This window comes from Saccostrea cucullata, unplaced genomic scaffold (genome assembly GCF_032062105.1).
Source record: "Saccostrea cucullata isolate Sc308-1 unplaced genomic scaffold, CSIRO_AGI_Scuc_v1 ctg320, whole genome shotgun sequence".
Taxonomy (NCBI): Eukaryota; Metazoa; Mollusca; class Bivalvia; order Ostreida; family Ostreidae; genus Saccostrea; species Saccostrea cuccullata.
Window position 1 is genome coordinate 309,024 of NW_026930920.1, and position 20,746 is coordinate 329,769.

The 20,746-nt window shown below is 34.5% G+C and overlaps 1 protein-coding gene across 2 annotated transcripts; it reads left to right on the forward strand.

The window, feature by feature from the left end:
* The first annotated feature begins 221 nt into the window (after nt 1-221).
* Nucleotides 222-20,509, forward strand: LOC134230590 (uncharacterized protein C19orf47-like). 2 transcript variants are annotated; one of them, XM_062712428.1, is made up of 9 exons: nt 222-297; nt 13,287-13,489; nt 13,710-13,782; nt 14,037-14,159; nt 14,517-14,690; nt 16,410-16,495; nt 16,884-17,169; nt 17,603-17,746; nt 18,123-20,509. In XM_062712428.1, the coding sequence occupies exons 1-9, from the start codon at nt 288-290 to the stop codon at nt 18,206-18,208; spliced, it is 1,185 nt and encodes a 394-aa protein (XP_062568412.1). In that variant the 5' UTR covers nt 222-287; the 3' UTR covers nt 18,209-20,509. The 2 variants fall into 2 exon arrangements, with proteins under 2 accessions (XP_062568412.1, XP_062568413.1); XM_062712429.1 differs by having other exon boundaries at nt 18,126-20,509.
* The last annotated feature ends 237 nt before the right edge of the window (nt 20,510-20,746 follow it).

Consider the following 20,746-nt stretch of genomic DNA (forward strand, 5'->3'; position numbering starts at 1 on the left):
AAATTAATTTTGTTTTTGAACTTTAGGGCCTAATTATCATATATGATGATATTCGTATCATTATAAACAAGCATAAACGTTCAGTATTTTCAGTTCTCTCGAATATTGTTTTCTGTGTAAATAATATTTTTATGAGAAAAATAGAATATACAATTTAATGTTAAAGGGAAAAAGTAAATAATTTACATGTTTAAATCTGTAGCGTGAAGAAGGGTTAACGATCGACGAAGTTTTTAATGTGAAGTAGCCTCGGAACGAGTTAGCTATTTCCGAACACCCCGAAGAAGATGGCGTCTGGTTCGTTTTTCCAAATTTAGCATTAATTTTGGTCATAAATTTTAATCTTGAAAACATTAAACTTGACGATTCTCCAAAATCCTTTTTAGCAAATAATCTTCTCTGATAAGAATAATATGTTTTACGGTGTGACCGTTGGGGCGAGCGCAGTTGAGTTGTACCATCAAAAACACTTCAGATCAGCCACTTCCAACGTCAAGCCGCACGAGACTTCTCGACTAGCTGTGACGTCATACGACGTCACAAAGCTCGTCGGAGCTTACGGAGACCGTCGAGCGTCTGTTTGAAACTATAGAACTAGTGCAATTTTTGTCGAAAAACATTGCTGAGTTATTTCTTGTTTCTTTGAAAGATTTCAACAAACTGAAAGTCTGATATATGCTTTACGTTATTATTTATTTATTTATTCGGCAATATTCGCGCAAAGGACATTGGGTAGTGCAGGAATTCTGGGAATGTTGCACAGAGAAATTTGGCTGACGTATGTACAGATTTCAATCCGAATTTCCTCTGTTCTTACACGTTAGTCTATTGAGCTCGCTGCGCTCGCTAATACTAAAAATTACAACACTTGGTTGTGTCTTAAATTTAACATTCCCCATCTTTTAACCAAACTTGCCCAAATTAAGGAGTGTGACTAAATTGGGTAGCGAAACCCGGGCCGGGCCGGGATTTTCGATAACGAAAACCGGGTTTTTAATAATCACGAAATAAATACTCATTCCTTCTTCATGAAATTTACGGACATAGTTTATAATTCTAATATTGGCCTTCGCTGAAAGTTTTAGGTCAAAATGTTGTGTTTTTCAATGATTATCACCGATTGTCCTTTTCTAAGTGACTAAAATGGGTAGCGAGCCCGGATTACTCATTTTGGCGATTTAAATTTAATTTCGGCAGCATATTTACAATAATTTCATTTGGATCTTTGGAATTGAACTTAACAGGTCCAGTCCAAAGACTATTTCTACCTACGTAGGTATTAATAGCTACCTAGGTATTTAAAGCTACCCAAAGTAGCTATTTTTACCTACTTTCTGCTTTACTTGCATTTTGTGGCCAAATGCAGTAACGGTGCAACATGGCGAGCACAAAATTTCTTGATACAGTCACACTGATGATGAATATGACAAAAATTTGGCCAAAAAATGAAAACTTCGTATATTATCAATTTTGCACAGAAACTAATGTAAAATTGCCGATTCAGGAAGTAATTATTTTTTGGCCAAAATTTTGTCATATTCATCATCAGTGTGACCGTATCAAAAAATATGGTATTCACCATGTTGCGCCGTTTGGTCTTTTGGTCGCAAAATGCAGAAATTATATAAAGTAGGTAAAAATAGCTACTTTTGGTAGCTTTAAATACCTAGGTAGCTATTAATAGCTACGTAGGTAGAAATAGTCATTGGACTGGACCTGCTTAAGGGGGATGTACGGCCACCTTTAGTGCAGTGAGAAAGAAATGTAAAAATTTCTTCTAATGGCTAAAATACATTATATTTTGATCAAATTTTAAGTCTTTATGATAAAGATACAATAAATATGCATAACTGAATGCATGTTGTGCTTATATAATCTATACTTTTGCAGAAAAATGCTTTTGATATGCTCCTTAGAACTGCGCAGCTACAGAATTCAGCAAAGCCTTAAAAAATCCAAAAAAATATGCAAACTGTGCATTAATGTTCTCTCTACAACCATTTGTTGAGAAAATGTCTAAATTTTGCACTTTTTAATGATAATTTCAAGTTCAAAACAAGGTACCGTTGTCTTCAAAAAGAGTGCAAAGAACCATGAAAGTAGTTCATGGATAGCAGCACGTGGTCTATTTTTAGCACAGAAATTTGTTTTCCAGACCTCTTCTTAATATGGAAGGACATAACAATCTTAAATGTAGAAGAGAATTACAGTTGCAAAATATTTCAAATATTACGAACACTTTTAAAAGAGGAAAGGTGTTATAGTGTGGCTTGAAGTAATTTATTTAGTATTATTATCGAACAGTTGTTAAATAGTGTACGTATTGATATAAAAAAAATCTTAAACTCTTTGACTCCAGGTAAAGAAAACTGAGCACCATCAAAGTTAGAAATTAAGAGTTTGTAAGTTTGCCATAGATAACTTATATTATCTATCAAAATTTTAATTATCACCAATGAAACACAAAGAAATAAGACACATATAATCGATATGAATGACCTTATTTAATACTTACTAGTACCAGGGGTGATCAAAAAGTTCGAACTATCTCTATATCTACAAAACCACAATTCAGATTAGAAACATAGCCAAACACAAGTTCTATAAATAGCATATGCTGAAGTCTTGCTCCTTGTTTGTTATGTCACAATCTGAAAATGACGTCATGCATGTACTTGTGACGAAAATTCTATTTGCCCATATTGTCAAAATTAAAATTTTACAAAGTAAAGAAAAAAAAAATCAACATAATTAAAAAATTTATACGATCTTTAAAATGACGGTTGGTGGTCCTCCCAACTCAGGGAAAAATTACTGGGTCCGTATTTATAGGTGAGAAAGAAATTCCTAAAAAAATTTAAACATAATTGTTGACGGAAGAAAAAGAAAAAAATATCGTGTAATGGGATGTAAAAAAAAAATGAGTCGGGCCATTTCCAGGCAGTAGATCGGGAGAGAGGGCAACCAAAAAAATTTTTATAACAAGTGGTCTTATAAGGCTAGTACATATTCCATCACGTACTTAGTAATGCAAAATCTTTTAATCTTTTGCACTATTTTGAAAAACAAACACAGGATTTTCGGGGAGGGGGGGGCTCTCATTTTTTTTGCGATGATATAGACATAGCTTATGCAATGGACCTTTCTTTGCAAACATTGTACTCGCTTCTAAATTTCAAAGAAACAACTCAATATATTTTATCAAGCTTCGTATGATCAATGAGCGAGAGCTTACAACGTCAACATAATGAGACATGATGCATTTTTATGTCCAAACATTAAACCATACAATGTGTTTGTCATTGCAAACAATCTAGCTATTTATTTGAGGTGCCTGAAGGAAATCCTATAACTGCATATTTTTTCTATCTAACTTCTAAACAAAATATACATATGTACCAATTTAAGAATGTAAGGCATGTAATTACAATTTATTTTTCATGCACCGCATATTGTTTAACATTTTCAAATTAAATGCTAAGCATCCTCCTTGCAGTGCCCCATTTGAAAATAACTTCTATCGCCACAGAAAAAAGACCCGTCGTAAACACATATGTTTAGGACATTTTTATCTTTTTTTTTCTTGAGTTTTAAAGACACCAACAAATTATCAAGAATTGTTCCATGAAAAATTAAATATAATCATGGTAATAATCGGATATATCCACAGCAGATATATGCACATGCCAACCACGTGCTCAGTGGAATAATTTTAACGAGGAAACTCGAACTGTAAACAGAACAGTTTTTCCCGATTTGCTGGAGTGGGGTTAAAATCGCGTTTTTCATTAATCAGATGATGCGATGCAACAAATAAAAGTAGTAAGTAATATAACCTAATGATTATTACTGAGTAATTTCTTGTCTTGATGTTATTATGGTCGCATTTATTCTAAAATCAATGTTATTCGAACTCTGTGTGACAGAGGAATGGCGGACGAAATAAACACATGGCCTCAGGAAGACACCCATAAGAAAAATCAAATTTTCAAGAATTATGGATAATGACAAGAAAAAAGCGAAACAAATGGTTGTAGCCATATTATCAATGAATCAAACTAACACCATTTTCAATGCATTTATCATCTCGTAAATGCTGTAGCTGTGCAGTTCTAACATGATTAATTTCCTCCTAATTAAAACAAGATAAACTTATTTGTTAACTAATTTTGGTCTCTAACAGTAGGTAATTAGTGCATTAGCACTTTGAGTAACTTTGGGCTAGTTTAGTAGAGTATTAAGCGTATTCTTGGTATTTCTTATTTTACACCAGACTAGATCCAAAATGGCTTGTGCATCCCCCTTAATGTATCTAAAACATTTAACTATTGCAGTAATTAATCACGATTATTGAAAATATACGCATTTTTTGAACACCCGGGATTGGTCGAAACCGGACACGTTCACCCGAGAAAAACCTTTTATTTCCGAAATACTTATCAGAGAATGACATATAATTGAAATACAAATGACTCTTTTTTTGGTTTGCATATTTTTATTAATTTTTTCCAATTTATTTCTTAGATTATCTCAGTCAGGGACTGAAAAAAATCGACATTCTTTTTCTGGCAATCCGGAATTATTCATTTGTCCCGGGCAAACGCGTCCGGTTTTGAACTGTCCCGGTGTAGCATAATATTTTGATACCGCGATATATTGAACCCAGGTTCGAAATATCGCATAATATTTTGAACCTGGGTTCACTTTTTCGCTGCGATATATTGAACCCCCTTATAAAATATTGAACCCCTACCTTTTTCATTTAAGAGGTAGGGGGTTCAAAATATTATGGCCATAAAATATTGAGTCCCCCTACCCTTTTAATTTTACAGGGAGGGGGGTTCAAAATATTATGGCCATAAAATATTGAGTCCCCCTGCTTATTTAATTTTACAGGGAGGGGGGTTCAAAATATTATGGCCATAAAATATTGAGTCCCCCTGCCCTTTTAATTCAAGAGGAAGATGGGTTCAAAATATTATGGCCATAAAATATCGAGTCCCCTACCAATTTAAATTTACAGGGAGGGGGGTTCAAAATATTATGGCCAAAAAATATTGAACCACCCTGCCCTTTTGATTTAAGAGGGAGGGGGGTTCAAAATATTATGGCCATAAAATACTGAACCCCCCGTCCTTCTGATTTAAGAGGGAGGGGGGTTCAAAATATTATGGCCAAAAAATATTGAACCCCCCTGCCTTTTTGATTTAAGAGGGAGGGGGGTTCAAAATATTATGGCCATAAAATATCGAGTCCCCATGCCCTTTTGATTTAAGAGGGAGGGGGGTTCAAAATATTATGGCCATAAAATATTGAACCCCCCTGTCCTTTTTAATTTTAGAGGGTGGGGGGTTCAAAATATTATGGCCATAAAATATTGAACCCCCCTGCCTTTTTGATTCAAAAGGGAGGGGGATTCGAGTCCCCTACCCATTTAAATTTACAGGGAGGGGGGTTCAAAATATTATGGTCATAAAGTATTTAGTCCCCCTACCCTTTTCATTCAAGAAGGAGGGGGGTTCAAATTATTATGGCCATAAAATATTGAACCCCCCTGTCCTTTTTAATTTTACAGGGAGGGGGGTTCAAAATATTATGGCCATGAAATATCGAGACCCCCTGCCCTTTTGATTTAAGAGGGAGGGGGGTTCAAAATATTATGGCCATAAAATATTGAGTCCCCTACCCATTTAAATTTACAGGAAGGGGGGTTCAAAATATTATGGCCATAAAATATTGAACCCCCCTGTCCTTCTGATTTAAGAGGGAGGGGGGTTCAAAATATTATGGCCAAAAAAATATTGAACCCCCTGCCCTTTTGATTTAAGAGGGAGGGGGGTTCAAAATATTATGGCCATAAAATATCGAGTCCACCTGCCCTTCTGATTTAAGAGGGAGGGGGGTTCGAAATATTATGGCCATAAAATATTGAACCCCCCTGCCCTTTTGATTTAAGAGGGAGGGGGTTCAAAATATTATGGCCATAAAATATCGAGTCCACCTGCCCTTCTGATTTAAGAGGGAGGGGGGTTCGAAATATTATGGCCATAAAATATTGAACCCCCCTGCCTTTTTGATTTAAAAGGGAGGGGGATTCGAGTCCCCTACCCATTTAAATTTACAGGGAGGGGGGTTCAAAATATTATGGTCATAAACTATTTAGTCCCCCTACCCTTTTAATTCAAGAAGGAGGGGGGTTGCAAATATTATGGCCATAAAATATTGAGTCCCCCTACCCTTTTAATTCAAGAAGGAGGGTGTTCAAAATAATCTGGCCATAAAATATTGAGTCCCCTGACCTTTTTATGTTTTAGGGAGAGTGAAGAGAAGGGCTTTAAGATAATATGATCATAAAATATTGATGACTTTATTGTACGTGTGTGTGTGTGTGTCTTTGTTTCATGTTGAGTATGATAATTTTACATCATAATGATTGCTTCATATTGGATTTCTGTTACATTTTTGAGTGGTGGGATTTTAAATATCATGTCTGTAAAAAAATATTGACCACTCCTCTTACATTTTATTTTTCATTTGTGTAAAATATCATTGCTGTAAAATATTGACCAACCCTCTTACATTTAATTTTTTAGGTCACCTGAGTAAACTCAGGTGACCTATTGCTATCACTTTTCGTCCGTCGTTGTTCGTCGTGCGTTAACATTTGAACATTTTCAGCTTCTTCTCTGAAACCACTGAACCAATTTCAACCAAATTTGGCATATAGCATCTATGGGTAAAGGGGGACAAAAATTGTGAATTTCATGGTCCCTGCCCCCCTGGGGCCTGGGGGTGGGGCAAAAACCACTAAAATTAGTGCAATCTTTAAAAATCTTCTTCTCTAATCCTGGACATCAAGCAGTAAAACTGTTTGCATGATTGTAATCAGCATTGAGTCCTCTACAAAAATTGTGAAATTCATGGCCCTGGGGTCATGGGTTCTAGTGCCAGGGCAGGGCTAAATAAGTATATAGTGAAAATGCATTATTTCTTTGAAAATCTTTTTCTCTGCCCCTGTGTATCAAATAAACCAACTAAGTACATAGTTATGACGAGCAAGAGTGCCTCTGCCAAAATTGTGAATTTTATGGCCCCAGGGTTAGGGGTTCTGGTGTAGGGGGGGGGGGCTCTATAGATTATAATAGTGAAATTACATGAATTCTTTGAAAATCTTCTTCTCTGCTCCTGGGTATTAAATAAACTAACTAAGTGCATAGTTATGATGAGCAAGAGTGCCTCTACTAAAATCCTGAATTTTATGGCCCCAGGGTCAGGGGTTCTGGTGTTAGGGTGGGGCTCTATAGATTATATAGTGAAATTACATGAATTCTTTGAAAATCTTCTTCTCTGCTCCTGGGTATTAAATAAACTAACTAAGTGCATAGTTATGATGAGCAAGAGTGCCTCTACTAAAATTGTGAATTTTATGCCCCCAGGGTCAGGGGTTCTGGTCTTAGGGTGGGGCTCTGTAGATTATATAGTGAAAATACATGAATTCTTTGAAAATCTTCTTCTCTGCTCCTGGGTATTAAATAAATTAAATAAGTGCATAGCTTTGATGAGCAAGAGTGCCTATACCAAAATTGTGAATTTTATGGCCCCAGGGTCAGGGGTTCTGGTGTAAGGGGGGGGGGGGGGCTCTATAGATTATATAGTGAAAAAACAAGAATTATTTGAAAATATTCTTCTCTGCTCCTGGGTATTAAATAAACTAAATAAGTGCATAGTTATGATGAGCAAGAGTGCCTCTACCAAAATTGTGAATTTTATGGCCCCAGGGTCAGGGGTTCTGGTGTTAGGCCAAGGCTCTATTGATTATATATTGAAAATACATGAATTCTTTGAAAAAAATTCTTTTCTGCTCCCAGGAATGAAATAAACTGATTACATAGTTATGATGAGCAAGAATACCTCTTCCAAAATTGTGAGTTTTATGGCCCTAGGGTCAGGGGTTCTAGTGATAGGGCGGGGCTCTATTGATTATATAGTGAAAATACATTAAATCTTAGAAAGTTTTCTTCTCTGCTCCTTGGTATTAAGCAGATGAACTACCTATATAGATATGATGAGCAAGGGTCCTAATCTTCCAGAATTATGAATTTCAAGGCCCCAGGGTCAGGGGTACCATAAAGGAGGGGGGCTGTACTTATATACTGAAACTGGATGAATTGTTTGAAATCTGCTCCTTGGTATTAATCAAATATTTTTGAAAAGCAAGGGTGCCTTTTCAAAAATTGTGCAATGTATGGATCTAGGCATAAGGGTCAGGGGTTAATGTGTGATTGGGGCATTACTGATCATGCTGAATATTACTGATTACTTGAAATGCATTTTTTGTTCCCCCACCCTGCCTATGGGTATTAAGTAAACAAACTAAGCAACTGCGAAGTGTATTGTTATGATGATCAATGGTGCCTCTTTCAAAATTGTGAATGCCATAGCATCTGGATTAAAACATGAATCAAATTCAATCACTGGAAAGTTGTTGCATAATGCTCAGGTGACCTATAAGGCCCATGGGCCTCTTGTTCAATTGAGGTAGGTGGTTCAAGATTGATGTACCTCAGTGAATTAAAAGACTGGTTCAAAATAATATTGCTGGTAAATATTGCACCACAATTAGAATTCCATAGGTTTTCATTTCTGTTTAATGTTGCTCTCTCCCTTCATAAAACACCAAATATTCCAGTTAATGTATACTCTTTGGGATGAACTTTTGAAGCTCACAATATTTCAATAGTCTGATAAATAGTGGATATGTGTGGCTGATAACTGTTCAGCTTTTTGTTTCTTTCAATTTAACCATTCTTAAACATAACATGAATAAGAGAAGACAAAGTCCGTTTCATTATGATAAATTAATTTATAGCATCTCATTTAGATAAATCATAACAAAAACTGGTAACATTTAAGAAATAAATAGAAACACTTAAATAGAAATACAAACATTAAAAAATAATCTTTTCTCTTAAGTCATTCTGCTTAAGCACAAGTTAGTCAGTGTTCTAAGCACAATATATTCAAGACTCTAATCTTTTCTTTAAATTCATTCTCCTAAAGCTCAATTTGGAATGTTCTAAGCACAATAGATACAGGACTCCAATCTGTTCTTGAAAGTCATTCTGCTCAAGCCCAAGTTGGAATGTCCTAAGCACAATAGATACACAATCTTTTCTTTAAAGTCATTCTGCTACAGCTCAAGTTGGAATGTTCTAAGCACAATAGATACAGGTTTCCACACTGTCTTTCTCCTTGATGCCAAGGCAGGCATGGTGGCACCATCTTAAGCAGGAACTACACTGAATCTGTTTCCTGTAGCTAGCTGCACAGAAGGGAAGGTCGCATGCAAGGCTCCTTTTGTCAGCTTTCCCATTAGTGAGCAGCTCCCCACGCACATAAGCACAATAATTTCAATAATTTAAAATAAGATAGATTCAAAATTTAGTATTTTTATTAAAATAAGAAAAATTGTATGTCATAAAAGTTTCATGGTTTTATCTTAAAACTCAGAAGTGGAAAAAATAATGCTATTAAAAAACATCAATCAAAAACCTTTTTTTTTTAAAATATATATACAAGAGAAGAAACTAGTTAATAAAAGTTTAGAATTTATAATTTCTATTGCTGTTCAATTACAATTTCGGAGCATAAAAATTACATTTCTTTAGATTGGAAGTTTTAGAAAATCTTTAAGGATTTATAGCTTTTGTTATTTTCTTTTTTTTCAGAAAAAGTTGCATTAACTATAATTTAAAAACTCTGAAACTTTTTTATTTAATGGTCATATTGCCACTACAAAAATTTTAACTGGAATACATGCACTATATGATGATATAGAATTAGTGAAAAATATGTTATGGGTAGTTGAAAATTTCCAAAAAAAAAAAAAAAAAAAAAATTTAATAGTCAATATTCTTTTAATTCACCCACATACAATAAATTGCTAAAAAAAGATAATAGAATTCCTATTTCTAAATACATACCTGTGTGTTGACTGGCCATTCTCGTCTGTCAGGTGGACTGCCGAGGAAGTTCACCAGCTCTGTATACTCGGAGACCTCCATCTCTTCTTGAGGATGACGTTGTAATGATTACTATTGCTTTAATTAACTCTATTTAAACACCTGAATGTTGTATGTAAGCTAACCACCCCTCAATCTGGGCTACCCTATCAGTGCACTCTCAAAACACTGTATTGCATAATATAGAAACCACAAAGGGGAAGCAACAAGACAGTGGGGATTGTTGACCTCCTATGTTGACCTCCTATGACACCTCCCTGTGTACACACAATACACAGGTGCTATACCCCCGTTACCTCCTCAATAGAGATACCTTTCTTATTCAATAGCATTGTTCCTTAAAATTTACTTTGTCAAATTGTTAATTACATGTATATACAATTTTTAAAAAATGAATAAATACCTTATGAGATTCAATGAAAGACACAGAAATGTATTTTCTATCAGACATCATGATACATGTGTATAATTATAGTTATTTGATGTAGAATATTGTGGGTTTAATAGTAAAAAAAAAAAAAAAATATTTCCTTTGTAACAATTGTACACTTCAATATTATGATTATACTATCCTACCCTCAATTCTTTAAGAATTGCATGTATGTGAAAAAAAAAGAAGTTTTTTTTATAAAGATACCCTACTCTCAAGTAGTGTAAGTGGGAGAAGGATTTTAGATTATTTGCAGGCATATTATATCATCACCCCCTTTTCAAAACAGTTCAATAGGGTGACTGAATAATTTATAGCCATAATATTTTGAGCCCCCATCCCTGTAAAATTAATGGATGGGGGACTCATTATTTTATGGCCATAATATTTGGAACCCCCCTCCCTGTAAAATTAAATGGGCAGGGGGGTTCAATATTTTATGGCCATAATATTTTGAACCCCCTCCCTTTTAAATTTAAAGGGCAGGAGGGTTCAATATTTTATGGCCATAATATTTTGAACCCCCTCCCTCTTAAATTTAAAGGGCAGGGGGGTTCAATATTTTATGGCCATAATATTTGGAACCCCCTCCCTGTAAAATTGAAGAGGGAGGGGGACTCGATATTTTATGGCCATAATATTTGGAACCCCATCCCTCTTAAAATAAAAGGACAGAGGGGTTCAATATTTTATGGCCATAATATTTTGAACCCCTTCCCTCTTAAATTTAAAGGACAGGGGGGTTCAATATTTTATGGCCATAATATTTTGAACCCCCTCTCTATTAAATTTAAAGGGCAGGGGGACGCGATATTTTATAGCCATAATATTTTGAACCCCCCTCCCTGTAAAATTAAATGGGCAGGGGGACTCAATATTTTATGGCCATAATATTTTGAACCCCCTCCCTCTTAAATTTAAAGGGCAGGGGGGTTCAACATTTTATGGCCATAATATTTTGAACCCCCTCCCTCTTAAATTTAAAGGGCAGGGTGGTTCAATATTTTATGGCCATAATATTTTGAACCCCCCTCCCTGTAAAATTAAATGGGCAGGGGGACTCAATATTTTGTGGCCATAATATTTTGAACCCCCTAGCTCCCTCTTAAATTTAAAGGGCAGGGGGACTCGATATTTTATGGCCATAATATTTTGAACCCCCTCCCTGTAAAATTGAAGAGGGAGGGGGACTCGATATTTTATGGCCATAATATTTTGAACCCCCTCCCTGTAAAATTAAATGGGCAGGGGGACTCGATATTTTATGGCCATAATATTTTGAACCCCCTCCCTGTAAAATTTAAAAGGGAGGGGGACTCGATATTTTATGGCCATAATATTTTGAACCCCCTCCCTGTAAAATTAAATGGGCAGAGGGACTCGATATTTTATGGCCATAATATTTTGAACCCCCTCCCTCTTAAATTAAATGGGCAGGGGGACTCAATATTTTATGGCCATAATATTTTGAACCCCCTCCCTGTAAAATTAAATGGGCAGGGGGACTCGATATTTTATGGCCATAATATTTTGAACCCCCTCCCACTTAAATTAAATGGGCAGGGGGACTCAATATTTTATGGCCATAATATTTTGAACCCCCTCCCTGTAAAATTAAAAGGGCAGGGGAATCAATATTTTATGGCCATAATATTTTGAACCCCCTTCCTCTTAAATTAAAAGGACAGGGGGACTCAATATTTTATGGCCATAATATTTTGAACCCCGGGTTCAATATTTTATAGGGGGGTTCAATATTTCGCAGCGATATTTTGAACCCGGGTTCAAAATATCGTGGGGTTCAATATATTATATGACACCGGGTCCATGAAAAAATGACAAAAACCCTAATAATCGACATTTAATTTTATAATGATTGAATAATTTAACTATTTCAAATAAATAAACGACCATTAAATGCAAATACACCAACACTTTCGATGCATTAAGCTTAAAATCGCCAAAATGAGTAAACCGGGCTCGCTACCCATTTTAGTCACCTGGAAAAGGACAATCGGCAATAATCATCGAAAAACACAACATTTTGACTTAAAATTCTCAGCGAAGGCAAAACCTATAGTTATAAACTATGTCCGTAAATTTCATGGAGAAAGAATGAGTATTTATTTCGTGATTATCAAAAACCCGGTTTTCGTTATCGAAAATCCCGGCCCGGCCCGGGTTTCGCTACCCATTTTAGTCACACTCCAAATTAAGGCAAAGTTGAAAACGTTCAACATGTTCAAAATGTAAATTGTAACCAGGGACCTATGGACCCTTTTTCCTCTGAAATATTTTGCCAAGGAGTTATTCCCCCTAGCAGCCATATTTTAGGGCAACAATCCCAGATCCCTTCATTATTCAATCTCAGCAAGATTCTTAGGGACTAAAATTTTGGTCTGATGTCTGCGAATCTCAGTCCAGTCCCATACAATGTGACTCTGGGTTTTTTGTCCCGACTTCGTTTCAATCAATATGGGCTGAAATGAATTAGCTACCTGCTTCAACTTTTCCCTTGGACATCCTTTTAAGTCTAAATCACTATAAAACATTCGTTTCTTACCTTTAAAAGGTTCAAATCCAGCAAAATGTACAGTTGTTTATTTAAGGCTGTTTGCTAATCATTTAAACCTCCGATTTTTACAATAGTCTGTTTCGAATAATTTTTTCTACAACTATTTCCTATAGCATCGGTAAAAAACGAGTGTTCTATATCTGAATGCATTCCTTTCTACATTGAAAACAAAGAAAGACAAATTATAAATAAAAAATGAAAACATGCAGAGCATGATTCACAACAATTGAGTGTCATAATATTTTATATACATTTACAGACACATCCTTTTGGATTAAGTTTTTCACGGAGTGCGGTATACCAGCTGGGGAGGCCACTAACTATGCCATCATCTTCACTGACAACAGGATTCAGAAAGACATGTTGATAGACCTCACTAAGGAGTACCTCAAAGATATGGGAATCACGGTACTGGGCGACGTCATTGGCATCCTAAAACATGCAAAGGAAGTCCATTCGCAGGTAAAGAAATAACTCTTTCAGCTCATTGTTTTGCTTTAAATTTTTAGTGTTGCTGATACAATACAGTTTATTGTGTCTAAAGACAGAAGTGCACAAATTAATGAATTTAAACTCACTAGACTGATGCTTTTGTTGTACCACAGAATTTCATATAATTTAAATCAGAATTAAATAGGTTTCAATTTATATATGTACTTATAGAAGTTTTTTTCACCACTAGAATGCACGTGACAAGGTACTAAAGGGAACTGGAGTAGGGAGAACTTCTTCACCCATTCCTAAACGCTCAACAGGTAAATTTTCGGAATTTTTACTGTCATATTGTAAATTTCTAACTATTGAGTACATCATTTAAAGTACTGTTAAGCAATAATCTCCTTTTATCTTCGAGTTTTATATTTACAGACATTATATGATGTATTGAATTTAATCATTTAATTTCAAGTACAATCTTGACATTATTGATGTACATTTAGCTTAATTTAACTAAATTATGAATAAAATTGAAAGATTCACATTTGTGAATGTTTAAAATCTGTGACTTTAGCTGCAAGTAGAACAGTGAACCACTATCTTGGTAAAGACCCAGATGCTGCTCCAATGAGTCAACCAATAGTACCAAAGCTGTCCAAGGAGCTGTCCGCCAGACTAGGTGAAGTACCCGAATCAGGTAATTATCTTTATATGTCAAAGACTAATATATAAAACCATAACGCTCCAGTTCTGCAGCTAAGTAAAACAATTGAAACAAAATCCTGTGAAATTCAAATCATATTTAAGCTCTGTACATAAATTATGGAACAGAGCTAGTCAGAAGACACAAATTTGATTAATTACAATGCTAAATCTGTGTGTGTCATTATGCATAGATATCTTAGAAATGTCACTGGTAATAAACTAATAATTATGAAAACTGTACATACATTTTCTTTGCTTTATTTGTTCACTACTGCTTCTGTCAAAGTATAGTAATGTTAATATTATGACTGTTGGTTGAAATGCTAGATTTTTGTCTTCTCTATTTTAGAATCTCCCAAACCCAGCAATAATGTTGTAAAATTAAATAAACGTCTAGAAGAAGAAGTTCCCGTCCCCAAGTCTCGACGTGTTTTACCTGAACACGAGGGCAGGTATAAAATTACCATGCCAGCTGGAACTACAGCAAAAACTCAGAAAATTTTACAACAGGGTATCCCCACAGGTACAAATATCATTACAAAAACTGGTCGCTATACATGCATTAAAGGTAATCAGTTGGGTCACTAGTGTGTTAAAACAGTGTTTATTGGAATGGGTTTGTTAGAAGCCTCTCATGTAGAAGTGGATACAGAACCCCAAAAGGCATGAAAGGTGTGAGGGTAAATTGAAGCTTGAAAAATCAATATCATACATCATAACATTTATTTTTGGTTCATCAAATTGTAGTTAAATTTTGTGGTAGCCAAATACTTTAAAAAGGAAAATTACAAAGATTTTCTGGTAGGTTTATCAAAAAATGAATTTAAAACAGTAGATATTAGAATGTTATATTTGAATGATTAAATATTGAAATTTTGGAGCCACAGTAATCATCTATATATATATTGTAGCTTATCTTTTTTAGCTCACCTGAGCCGAAGGCTCAAGTGAGCTTTTCTGATCACATTTTGTCCGGTGTCTGTAAACTTTTCACATTTTCGACTTCTTCTCAAGAACCGCTGGGCCAATTTCAACCAAACTTGCCACAAAGTATCCTTGGGTGAAGGGGATTCAAGTTTGTTCAAATGAAGGCCACGCCCTCATTCAAGGGGAGATAATTGGGAATTAATGAAAATTTGGTGGCATATTTTAAAAATCTTCTTCTCAAGAACCACTGTGCCAGGAAAGATGAAACTTATGGGGAAATATCCTCAGGTAGTGTAGATTCAAGTTTGTTCAAATCATGACCCCCGTGGGTAGGGCGGGGCCAAAATGGCCGACCAAAGTTTTACATAGAAATATATAGGAAAATTCTTTAAACATCTTTTTCTCAAGAATGACAAAGCCATAATTCATCATATTTATATGGAAGCATGCTCAGGTAGTGTAGATTCAAATTTGTTCAAATCATGACCCCCGTGGGTAGGGCGGGGCCAAAATGGCCGACCAAAGTTTTACATAGAAATATATAGGAAAATTCTTTAAACATCTTCTTCTCAAGAATGACAAAGCCATAATTCATCATATTTATATGGAAGTATGCTCAGGTAGTGTAGATTCAAGTTTGTTCAAATCATGACCCCCGGGGGAAAGGCGGGGCCAAAATGGCCGACCAAAGTTTCACATAGAAATATATAGGAAAATTCTTTAAACATCTTCTTCTCAAGAATGACAAAGCCATAATTCATCATATTTATATTGAAGCATGCTCAGGTAGTGTAGATTCAAGTTTGTTCAAATCATGACCCCCCCCCCGGGTAGGGCGGGGCCAAAATGGCCGACCAAAGTTTTACATAGAAATATATAGGAAAATTCTTTAAACATCTTCTTCTCAAGAATGACAAATCCATAATTCATCATATTTATATGGAAGCATGCTCAAGTAGTGTAGATTCAAATTTGTTCAAATCATGACCCCCAGGGGTTGGGCGGGGCCAAAATGGCCGATCAAAGTTTTTAAAGATATATCTAGGAAAATTCTTTAAAAATCATTTTCTAAAAAATAGCAAATTCATGATTGGTCATGGGACTACTTTTGGATTTAAACTTTACAATAAAAAGCCATTTTCTACTTTTTCCTACCCTTAGTGCTCAGGTGAGCGATGTGGCCCATGGGCCTCTTGTTTTTAAATATAATTCAAAAATAGCAAAAAGGGTTATTAATTTTGGGTCAGATTAAAAAATGAGCACGATTAATATAAGTAAAACACAATGTTAATCTGAAGAGTTTTGATTCTTACAGGAAGAAGAAATCCTAATGTTTTTGACAGACTTGGAGAAGAATCTCCCAAATCTGCTGGTGCTGCTAAATCATCCACAGTGATCATAGTATGTGTATAATAAATGCAATGTGTTACAGTCAGAAATAACAATCAGTTGTATCTTTCTTGATAAACATGATGTGCTGACATGTAAAAATTTTTTATAAGGACAATACTGCATGTACAAAATCATGAACATATGGAAAATGTTTCCTTTATAGATCATCATTATGACATTAATGATGTAATAAATTTTAATTCCTTTTATGATATCTAAATTTAAAAATGACTCTCCCTTTTATAATATCTAAATTTAAAAATGACTCATTTGTGTGAATTTTTATGTAAATATTGGACATTTTATGCAATAACTAAGATTTGAATAACAATTTTAGAAAATAATATTGATGGAAAACTAGTTTAAAATGCTGTTTTTCTTTTTACTTTAAAAATAGTCCTCTGTATTCAATCGACTTGGTGGAAAGTCAGCAGTGAAACGTCCGGCAACATCAACATCAGCCGAGTTAGACTCGGATCCTGATGAACCTCCCCTGGAGTACGCGGGGATCCTCAAGGCCACTCCATCACCGACCAAAAAGACCAAGGTCACTATCACAAACAATAAGAAGTACGCTTCACTGGGCAAGATTACTATCTCCAATAAGACTGTGACAAATGCAGCTGGAAAAACTGTACAAAAGACGGTCACAACCAAAAAACTGCTACTGACTAAAAAGCCAGGTAGGTCATTTTATCATTTACAATTCATAATATGTAGGGGCCATAACTTGTGCAAGTTACTGTTTTTTCTTCAACTGGAGTTCCTTGACTGTTAAATTGTCAATGGATATGAGGCTTAAACTAATGAACTCCAGTTGGGAAAAAAACCTATTAACTACACATACATTATCAAACCTTTTTCTTACTCTACTAGAATTTTTACTAACTATCTGAACATTATTACTGCACAAAACATAATTACTACATATCACAATGTGCCATTATAATAAGCATTCTCAAACGTTTAAAAGAATAACAAAAAATAAGTGCATAGGAGTGATTTAACATACAGCAATAATGGGGAAATTATAATATCTGGTAACCATTAAGGTCCCACGGTTTCTGGTATTGAATTTCGTAGTTGTAAATGATGACTCTGTGTCTCTATCTCCAGTGACCCCCAGTCCACTCTCCTCCTCAGCAGCTATGGATAAGGCGGGGGGAGGTACAAGTGTCAGACACAGACTCGGGAAGAAGGTGGGTCTCCCAGTGGTGTCCAGTACCACCGACATCGAGGACACCCCAAAACTTAAGACAGGTAAAATCATTGCTGATTAAGTGAAATTTGAAGTAGAATTGTGAAGCTAAGTTGTAAAATTGTACATATATGTGACCACTTCACGGGGACACAGAAAGTAAATAATAAATGCACTGTGTTCACATGTTTCTGGCAATGCTACATGTAATCTTTTAGTACATATATTTTTATAAAGAGAAGATATACTAGTGGTAGATGTACCTTTAATGCATTACTGATAATCTAGTGACAGGGTTTGTAATGTAACATGAAAGAGATTATAAATTTAGTTTAAGTATAAAGGGTTTTTCTGATTTAGCTACTATTGTTTTGAAAATAATATAACTGCAATGTACTAGATGCTGCTTTGTAAATACTTATTTCTTGACATTTCCAGCAGGGGTAACAATAAGACTGGGTGCCCAGAAATCTGATGTCAGTTCTAGTAGTGGTGTGTTCAGCAGGCTGGGAAAGGCTGTCTAACTCCAAGAGATTCTACACAGGGATTGTACTAGGTATACACAACAGACAGCAGTTTAACAGACTACAGCATGGAGAACTATAATTGAATACCATGGAGTATTCAAGCATCCCAAATATACATGTACCGGTACGTGTAATCGTGTATATTTAAATAGAGTTCTTATCATGGGCATTATCCTTAGAAAGGCAGTGCTATATAACCTTTGGTGTAAGTGAGCAGTAGGATGACATGGAGGGAAAGGCTGTGTTATTTTACTAATATGTTCATCTTGACATGGGATTTAGGATATCCCCATAAACATTTTATGTTGCATTATGTTTTGAACATTGTACATTACTGTATATTTTGTACTTTTCTTTTAAGAAAGTCATTATGTGACTTTTTATTATGTCAGTCAGCTTCAGTCAAACTGGGAGAATAATTTAACTTGACAAAACACAGCCATATTAGATAAAAAAAATATTTAGCAAGTCATTTATAATCTCCCTATTCTCCACACCTTATCAGTATTTTACAGTGTCTATCTGAAATCTACTGTTTAGAGCTAATCAAGTTCCTTTCTATAAAGTTAAAAACTAACAAGATGAAAGTTATTGTGAATATAAAGGACTTACATGCAATTATGAAATTGTAAAAAAAAAAAAAAGAAAAAAAAAGAAAGAAAATTGTTTCACACTTACATCATTGCAAATTTTGAATTGCTGCAAATGTCAATACAAATTATATCGTAGATGTTGCAGTGTGACTAATGATTGTATATATACATGTAATTATAATTATTACAGGTACATATTCTTACTGTTAAATGTATTTATAGAGCAGTTGTGTTGTGTTGAAAAATTTGTTCATTGATTTACCAGGATGAAGTCCATTTAGACTTGTAAGTAGCTGAAGGGTTGTCATTAGGCGAATAATGTAATTGTTATCAGTGTGAACAGGTTTTTTTTGAGATTCCCCTTTCATCGTATATGATTCAAAGAGATTGACTGGTCAACATATAAAGTTATCTCTGAATATATAATATCAAATTCCAGTTGATAATGTTAACCCAGACTTTGTAATTGTCTATGGAACAGAGTCAAGGATTTTTTTTTAAATGGAGAATGTATAAATTCAAAGAATGCTAGTTGTGTACCTGTATTTGATTTTTACAAGAAAACAGACAGTTTTAACTTTAATTTCCTGTAAAGGTTTTCTTTCGTAGTATAACTTTATGTATGTAATACATTGCAAATTCTTTACAAAAATTTTCAGCGGCAGACCAAAAAAAATTTCATCTAGTATGGTAATGAATCTTCTAGTTTTTCCATTTACTTATAAAAGACTTTTATCACATACACATGAACTACCATGTCAGACATTTTTCACATAAAAACTGGAGGAACAAGAGGTACATATACATGTCATTGATTATTAGAGATGAATGGAGGGTTAAATTACCTAGCAGTAGATCAGTATTCTGTAGCTCACTGGTCAGAAAATCAGCGGTTTTCTTTCTCAATATTGTCAGACCAGTCAGATACAGGTCTCATGATAAGATTCTGGAGCCACCTCATTGTTCAAGTTGTCTTTCCTTTAAATCCTTTCATTAGTACATGTACTTTACAACTGTAAACTTAAATGTGATAAATACTTTTAAGGTTGTCCATCCTTCTGCCAGGAACTGTAACTACGTGCATTGACAGTATTTATTTGAAAAAAAGTTCTTAAATCATGATAAAAATTTATTTTTGTGTGTGTGCTGTGCAACAGTTTGCAGTCATAGTAAAGATCTTGTAATTATACTCTATATAAAATACAACAAACTGACACCTTTTTAAAGAAAATTTATTTGGCATGAAATAAAATTGGAAGTGATGGGATGGCAACCTTTATTCAACTACATTTTCAATGTCTGATATATGGAAAAATTAAATGAAGATGATATTAAATCTTTATAATTGCAATATTAGTCATTGGCATATTATATAGGTATTTGAATAGTTTCACTTGAAATTCATTTAATATTTACTGTAACTTACATTTTATACATGAAAACTTGATTTTTGCAAAATTTCAAAAAAGATTATATTAACACGAACATTAAGTGCTAGTGGATATCCAACAAATAGAAGTATGAATTCCATTGCAATGAATAGTGAAAATTATGAGTCATGAATAAAAACAATGTTTTTTGTCTCACAAAGTATTTCATGGTTGTAAAGTATGTGATTTATGGTATATGAATAGAATATGTTATTAAGTAATTCAGAAAATGAAATGTTTTGTGATCTTAAAAATAAACTGAAAACTGAGTTAAACATTATTCAGTTTCTTTTTTGCACATACTTGTATTGCCTGAAGTGCAGAGGAACCCTATTGAGAAAACAGTTATCAGTCACATGCTACCAACATGCTACTACTCGTATAATGTTCTCTCAAGAAGTAGGACATTGATATTTGTTATGTGTATAGCTTGTCACAAAACCTCTTGAAATAGGTTTAAGATAAACTGGTGTTTATCATTTATTCTCTTATCAGATGTTTTAAAATAAATG

Coding starts and splice junctions, on each gene's coding strand:
- LOC134230590 (XM_062712428.1), top strand. Junction 14,160..14,516: donor AGGTGAAGTACCCGAATCAG/GTAATTATCTTT, acceptor TCTCTATTTTAG/AATCTCCCAAACCCAGCAAT. Junction 17,747..18,122: donor CACCCCAAAACTTAAGACAG/GTAAAATCATTG, acceptor TGACATTTCCAG/CAGGGGTAACAATAAGACTG.